Here is an 8,343-nt window from a genome sequence, read left to right as displayed (position 1 = left end):
AGCACCAATGTGAGTTCTCAATGACATATATACCAATGAATGGACAGTTTTGCCACAGGAAATGAAAAACAGCCCTACTATGTGTCAAATGTATGTTGCTGCTGCTCTTGCTCCAGTAAGAAAAGCATTTCCAAAAGTGATGTTATTACATTATATGGATGGTATATTGGGATGTGCACCTGAGGAACAAATGTTAGCAGTATGTCTACAAAAGACCATAGAAACACTAAGGAATTACAAATTGTACATAGCTCCAGAAAAAATTCAAAGACATGCTCCTTTTCAATATTTAGGATATGAAGTATACCCTAATGCCCTTATAGTACAAAAACTGTCCTTAAGAACAGAGAAGCTAAACACCTTAAATGATTTTCAGAAATTAATAGGAGATAGCCAATGGATGCGACCAGCGTTAGGCTTGACTACCTATCAATTGCAATCGTTATTTGACATTTTAAGGAGAGACAGTACTTTATATTCATCACGTCAGCTTACCAAAGAAGCTCAAGAGGCTTTGAGAGAAGTTGAACTGGCTTTATCCAATGTGGTTGAAAGAGTCACTCAAAAACCCTTGGAAATATCAGTTTTTGCTACACAAGAGGCACCCACAGCAGTCCTTCATCAAGGAGACAGTGTGATAGAGTGAGTGAACCTCCTGGCACAACAAGAACAAAGCCTTACTCCTTACCCAGTGCTTGTGGCTAGAATTTTATTAAAGGCCATTAAGAGAGCAGTACAATTATCTGGGACAAGACCTGACAAGATATACACCTTTTATATTAATACACAAATTAATGTGTGCTGTAAGACCATCCCAGAGTGGCAAATTTTATTAGCCATAGCTCCAAATTTTACAGATGGGTCTCCATTAAAGATAACCAGACTATTACATAATTGGCGATGGATTCTTGAAGAAAAAGTTTCTAAAGTTCCTCTTAAAGGACCAACTATCTTTACAGATGCATCCAAACATAATATTTGTGCTGTATACTCTCATGACTTAACTATAAAGAAAGTAGTCAGAACTCCTTTTCAGTCCACTCAGCAGAATGAATTGTATGCAATCATTCTAGCTCTTACTTATTATCCAGGAGATATAAATATAATATCTGATTTGGCCTATTCAGTAGGTGTAATACAAAGAATTGCCACAGGCCAAATAAAATTTGCAGCTTCTAATATATATCAGCTCTTTAAGAAACTTCAAGAGCAAGTGAGAAAGCATTCAAGTAAGATTTATATTTTGCATGTCCATTCTCATAGTGGACTTCCAGGTCCTATTTTTGATGGTAATTCAAAGGCAGATAACCTTCTAACTATGTTGGTCAATACTCCTTTATTCCAAGAAGCCCAGGAATCTCATTCTAAGTATCATCATGCTGCTTGAGCTTTATGTTTACAATTTGGAATAACAAGAGAGGAAGTTAGGAGCATAGTAAAAGCCTGTACAGCTTGCCTTCCTTTCCACGCTCCTATACTGCCTCCAGAGAAGAACTCTCATGGTTTGAGACCCAATGAAATCTGGCAAATGGATGTGACCCATTATAAATCTTTCGGTCGTCTGTCTTTTATCTATGTTGTGGTAGACACTTTTTCAGAATTCACTTTTGCAATATCAGCAGCAAAAGAGACAGCCCGAGTGGTCACTGAATTCCTCACACAAGCATTTGCAATTATGGGTGTGCCACAAGCAATAAAAATAAACAATGGTCCTGCATATACTTCTAAACATTTTGCACACTTTTGTGCACAGTATAAGATTTTACACACCACTGGCATACTCTTTAATCCTCAAGGACAGGCGATAGTAAAGAGGAGAAACAGAGACATTAAGATGCTGCTCTAAGCAGTCACCAAAACCATTTGGTATTGGCTAAGAAATAGATTAGTGGATCAGTGGAAAAGGTTAGGTTCACAAGACAGAATAGTCAACTATAGCAACCTAGTGTTTGACAAACCCAAAGCCCCTAACTTCTGGGAAAAGAATTCATTATTTGATAAAAACTGCTGGGATAATTGGAAATTAGTATGGCAGAAATTAGGCATGGACCCACACTTAACACCATATACCAAGATAAGATCAAAATGGGTTCATGACCTAGGCATAAAGAACGAGATTATAAATAAATTAGAGGAACATAGAATAGTTTATCTCTCAGACTTGTGGAGGAGAAAGAAATTTGTGACCAAAGATGAACTAGAGACCATTACTGATCACAAAATAGAAAATTTTGATTACATCAAATTAAAAAGCCTTTGTACAAACAAAACTAATGCAAACAAGATTAGAAGGGAAGCAACAAACTGGGAAAACATCTTCACAGTTAAAGGTTCTGATAAAGGCCTCATTTCTAAAATATATAGAGAACTGACTCAAATTTATAAGAAATCAAGCCATTCTCCAATTAATAAATGGTCAAAGGATATGAACAGACAATTTTCAGAGGATGAAATTGAAACTATTACCACTCATATGAAAGAGTGTTCCAAATCATTATTGATCAGAGAAATGCAAATTAAGACAACTCTGAGATACCACTACACACCTGTCAGATTGGCTAAGATGACAGGAAAAAATAATGATGAATGTTGGAGGGGATGCGGGAAAACTGGGACACTGATGCATTGTTGGTGGAGTTGTGAACGAATCCAACCATTCTGGAGAGCAATCTGGAATTATGCCCCAAAAATTATCAAATTGTGCATATCCTTTGATCCAGCAGTGTTTCTATTGGGCTTATATCCCAAAGAAATACTAAAGAAGGGAAAGGGACCTGTATGTGCCAAAATGTTTGTAGCAGCCCTGTTTGTAGTGGCTAGAAACTGGAAAATGAATGGATGCCCATCAATTGGAGAATGGCTGGGTAAATTGTGGTATATGAATGTTATGGAATATTATTGTTCTGTAAGAAATGACCAGCAGGATGAGTACAGAGAGGACTGGCGAGACTTACATGAACTGATGCTAAGCGAAACGAGCAGAACCAGGAGATCATTATACACTTCGACAACGATATTGTATGAGGACATATTTTGATGGAAGTGGATTTCTTTGACAAAGAGACCTAAGTTTCAATTGATAAATGACGGACAAAAGCAGCTACACCCAAAGAACAAACACTGGGAAACGAATGTGAACTATCTGCATTTTTGTTTTTCTTCCCAAGTTATTTACACCTTCTGAATCCAATTCTCCCTATGCAACAAGAGAACTGTTCGGTTCTGCAAACATATATTGTATCTAGGATATACTGCAACATATCCAACATATAAAGGACTGCTTGCCATCTAGGGGAGGGGGTGGAGGGAGGGAAGGGAAAAAAAATCGGAAAAGAAACGAGTGCAAGGGATAATGTTGTCAATATAAAGTAATCATTAAATAAAAATTAAAAAAAAAAAAAGATGCTGCTCCAAAAACAAAAGAAAGGGGGAGCTACAGGTAACCCTAGAGAACTTCTAAATCTAACCTTTTCTACTATTAACTTCTTGATTTTTGACAAAGATGTGCTAGCTCCGGCAGACAGGTTTTATAACACACCGGAAGGGCAGTGTCCAGTGCGAGCGGCTCCACTATCTTTAGATAATCACTAGGCGATGTAGAGAGACTCAGAAAGTGGTGAATAGAAGGGACCAGATAAGCTAACTGCTTGGGGGAGAGGGTTTACTTGTATCTCTACAGGTGGAGAAGAAGGAATCAGATGGGTGCCAACAAGTGTATTCACCTTGTCCATCACAGAGACTGCTGGTCTGGTTTGTGTCACTACTGCTCTCACTTCCTATCCCCCTTCACCTCAGCAAAAAATAAAGATCGAGGATTTTTCCTTAATCTGAATTGAGAGCAGGAACACAGGACTATCAATCTGGTTCTGACAGGGTGGGGGGAGGCATTCTGATAAATTGTGATTACAAAATGGGGAGAGGCACAGGACATTCTGATGATGTCTAAGACAGAAGGTCTTTCTCCTTATCTGAATCATCATGATTAGGAGGAAGGGGTGGTTTTGCAGGATTGACCAGAACAATTAGGAACTGAGGCAGAACAATTCAGGGAAACTGAGTCAGGACAATAAAAGAGAATTGTGGCACAACACTATCTCCAGCTCTGAACTCAACTAGCCCCACTCAAACACAGAATGAAGCTGCTTGTCCTCAGGTGGGGTCCCCACAGTAGCAGGATTCAAGGAAAATTTGTCCTTCAAGGTGTTTGAGTTTTGGGGTCCCTTTATTCCCTCCTCATTATTAGCTTCCACTTGCCAAATTCTAGTTTTAAGGAATTATTTTGTGCAGTGAGTTTTTGTGCCTTTATTCCATTTAGCTAATTCTGGCTCTTTCTATACATATAGGATTTTGTTTTAAACTGAAAAAAAAAGAGGGAGTTTGCTACCCACCACTTACTCCCTCTAATCTCCCTAAGCTCTCATTGATCAAGGTGATAGTGTGATTAATTGGGTTGGGGCAATTGGCAGGTAGCTTGTCCCACTTTAACTGCTTACGAGACTCACTCAAAGCTAATTTTTTTTCCTTTTGAAAAACTGTGATTAAACACAATAGGTAATCTAGTCTGATAAAATCTCTGGAAAGTGACAAATCCCACTGAGCCACATACCAGCTCCATCCAGTTTTGGAGCATTTATTCAGAGTTTATAAAAATTTACCTGTCATCATCTTAAGTTCTTTTGAAAATATTTAAGCTTATATGTGTATATATTTAATATGTATATTAATTTATATATGTATACATATATACAAACACACATATTTCTTTGTTGTGATTTTTCTAGCCTACTTTATATCAAATAGTACGCACTTCTCTCATTTTCATTTAAATAAATATGTAAATACTCAGCTGATATGAAAATAGGTTAATATCAATGTGCTCTTGGCCTATGTACTCTTATTATCACCTTACATGAATATTCAGTAGAGATGTTATTTTGATTTGAAGTTTAAAAACAAAAGAATTTCCATTCAAGTTTCTTGTTTATTTTGGCAATGATTGTTTCATGTCCAGAGTTTTATTAGTGATACTTTGCTCTCTTAAAGGCAGAATGAGACCAATCTCACCACAATTTCCCTTTTCTGTATTCTTCTACCATTATTTATGACAAGAGAAAAAGAGGAAGGAGAGAGTGAGAGGAAGAAGAAAGGAGGAGGAGGAGGGAGGAAGAGGAGGAGGAGGAGAAGGGCAGGGAGAAGAAGAAGGAAGAAGAGGAGGAGGGAGGAAAGAAGAGAAAGAGAAGCACCAAATTAGATTCTACTGGCTCTACTGTGACAGACCATGCTGTCCTTTCCTTAGGAAATGATGAATTCAGAGATAAAGATTCCTGCCTTGATAAAGGTGAATAATTGGTGGTGTGATATAGTGACACTTAGGTGAAACTGGATGAAGCAAAATGGTTTGCACACATCTGCAGGACCTGATGACAGCAACAAGCAGTTTCTATATAAGTTAAAAATAGCAAATTATTTGAAGAAATTCTAGGGAAGACACTTCCTTCTCCATAGTGATGGTGCTTCTCCGCACAAATGCAGACATGTTCTATAGTATCTTTACAAATAACATAAAGTTCTCTTCTGAGTGCCTCTTTATCATGATAGAAGCATACTCTCAGCACCCCTAGTAGCAGTGGCAGGATTCAAATTATTCTTTTTAATTCCTCTTAAATTTCTGGGGTAGGCCAGCCAGGACAATGATGAAGTTAAGCTGAACTAAGGAAGTTGATGGGGACCCCTTTCTATTATTTACATTCTTTATCTGCCTTTTCTGTTTTCTTTTCCCCTACCCATGTTTTAGATAGGGCAATGATACTCATGGTGATTGTTTAGCCCCTTCCATTATACTGAAAGTTTAGAATAAAAGCATTAGCTGAAGGCGCAGAAAGCCCATAAAACACACACAAACAAAATACAAAGAATTTGGTTGGTTATTTATTTGAATAAAAAAAGAGGGCAGGATAATAATACTACTGGCTCCGTATACAAAACACAACATGAGATATTGCATCACGTTTACAAAAATGCTATTATGTACAGCACCAAATATTCACAGCAACTTTGACTCCAATACCAGAATCATATAGGAAATGGAAGTAAAACCAAGACAGAAAAATAAGCAAATTGACTGGCCCTACTACAATTAGCCAGGCAAAGAAATGCCTGAACATTTTAGGCATAAGAAATTAAAGTTCTGTTATCCTTTGCTTGGGTTGTAAGAAACAAGGATTTAAGTTCTGATTCTCTAATTAATGGGGCCTGCTATTTAAGGAAAACAACAAATATAGAGCCTTACGTAGTTATTCCCTCCACAATCTTCCCGACTCCAATCCTTTCAGGACACTGATGTGTCAAGTGACTTTTTCCAGGAATAAATATGGCCAAATCCACATCTTGGTCAAATGTCATTGTGGTTGTAAATCACAAATGTCTGGCTCAACCATTTGAAATGTGAGGCTCCTTAGTCCTCTTCCAGTCATTAATTGTAGTGTTGAAAGCACTGAAAAAAAAATTGAATTATGCTTCACCTTGAAGGTGACAAAGACTCATAAATTCATTTATTCAACAAATTATTTAATAAACTCTACTATGTGCAAGGCACTTTGTTAAGTGCTTGGAGGGTTAAAAAAAAAATGATGTTCCCTGCCCTCAAGGAGCTTACAATCTAGTAATACACACTTTTTACAAATACACATACAAATTTTTTTCTGGATAAAGGATATTCCCAACATTAGGTGGTGATACTGTTCTTAATAAAGGATTTTTTTTTTACAATAATAAAGTTTAGGAAGTGTCAACCTCCTTCTTCCCATCTCTCCACCCCCCCCCAAGTCCTATTATTCAGAAAAATAATATTTATTTAAACCTAACTGTAAGGATGTAAGAACACTTTCTTTCCATATCTTAAGATTTCTGAGAAACCTCCAATTGTTTGAAAATTAGTGTAAAAATATTCATAGATACTTTGTACAATTCAAAGCTGAGCACATGGTTAAAGATTAATACAGGTGTTGATTTTAAAATGAAAAATGAAAAATCCATTATATATATCTATATACATACAGTCTAGTTTTTCTAAACTGTCATAAATCTTCAAGGATTTTGGTATTTACCTTTCTTGCATGTGAAAGAACATGTGTCAAACACAAATGGATCAAACACACAAGTGCAACAATTCTTAGAACATTCTTCATGATTACAAATAAGGTGTTTGTGAGAGCATAGAACTTCAAGCTTGAAGGGACCTTAGAGGCCATCTAGTTCAATTTCCTCATTTTACAGAGGAAGAAATAGATTTATCAAGGTCGGGAAATACTTCCTCCAGGTCACCCAATTCAGTATAAGAGCTGGGATTTGAACCCAGGGTTTCCAATGTCAAAACCAAACTCTTTCCAGTGCCTTTAAAATATAATGACCAAAGATATCTTGGGGGTGCCTACTCTTTCTCTGGCACTATTTATAAGCACCTTATAAATCAATATAAGAAACATTTACTTGTCCCACTTTCCCTTAACTAATTTGCCCTTTTCTTGCTTCCAGGGGTAAACATAGAGTTAGTCTTTCTTTTACAAATTGCATAGGATGATAAAGTGTGAAACTGCAGTTCCACCTACACTTAGTTGCTGACAAGAACCAAACTCTAGAACTTTTTCCCTTTAAGAAGTTTGCAGTTGTAGGATTCCAACAGAGTTAAATAAGCTATTCTGCATCTTAAAATCAATTTAAAATTCAAACCCAATCTCAAAATTTAATTTTCAAAACAATTAGTTATAGCTTTGCAATTTATAAACTTGACAATAGGTCAAGCCATCACTTCCTTATTTCCTTATTTGTTTGGAGCTGGCCAACTGTTTCCTTTTCTTTCAAATGAAGGGCCACTGATTGAAACAATCTCTAAGGCTCCTGTCCATCCTCACTTTTTATGAATCTCTCTCCCAGCGTTAATTTTATGATTAAATAACACTTTATATCTGTATAATAGTCCACAATTTTAAAGAGCTTTATATAATTGATTGTTTTGACCTTTATTTTCACGACAAACTTGGGAGGTGAACAGACAGGAACATTCTCTACTTATAAAGAATGGGGGGAGAGGGGGAAGGAAGAGAGAGTGATTTTATAAGGCAACTGATAGATCTTTCTTTTCTTCCAACTCTATGCAAATAAACTTGTGAAATCTCAGTCTCTAGAAAGTTCCCACAAAACCTGGAAATGAAAGCTCATACTTGCTATTTTTTACACTGTCAGAAAGTCAAATGAAGGTCTCTTTTCTGAGAAGCAAAAACTATCCCAATGAACCACCAATGTCAAGAGGCCTTCCTCTGGATTAAAATGTCAAAAGTATCTCTG

General features: G+C 36.7%; 1 protein-coding gene across 2 annotated transcripts in view; it reads right to left on the bottom strand.

The window, feature by feature from the left end:
• Positions 1-5,915: 5,915 nt before the first annotated feature.
• Positions 5,916-8,343, bottom strand: part of GTF3C4 (general transcription factor IIIC subunit 4) — a 41,241-nt gene continuing 38,813 nt past the window's right edge. For both annotated transcript variants that reach the window (XM_051980244.1, XM_051980243.1), the window contains one exon: positions 5,916-6,493. Coding sequence is in view for 1 of the 2 variants with exons in the window: in XM_051980243.1 (XP_051836203.1) it covers positions 6,430-6,493 (64 nt within the window). In the remaining variant the exon portion in view is untranslated. The remainder of the gene's footprint in view (positions 6,494-8,343) is intronic.

The sequence above is a fragment of the Antechinus flavipes genome, chromosome 2 (genome assembly GCF_016432865.1).
Source record: "Antechinus flavipes isolate AdamAnt ecotype Samford, QLD, Australia chromosome 2, AdamAnt_v2, whole genome shotgun sequence".
Lineage (NCBI taxonomy): Eukaryota > Metazoa > Chordata > Mammalia > Dasyuromorphia > Dasyuridae > Antechinus > Antechinus flavipes.
Note: the sequence above shows the minus strand (reverse complement) of the source record. Positions and strands in the feature narration are given on the sequence as shown.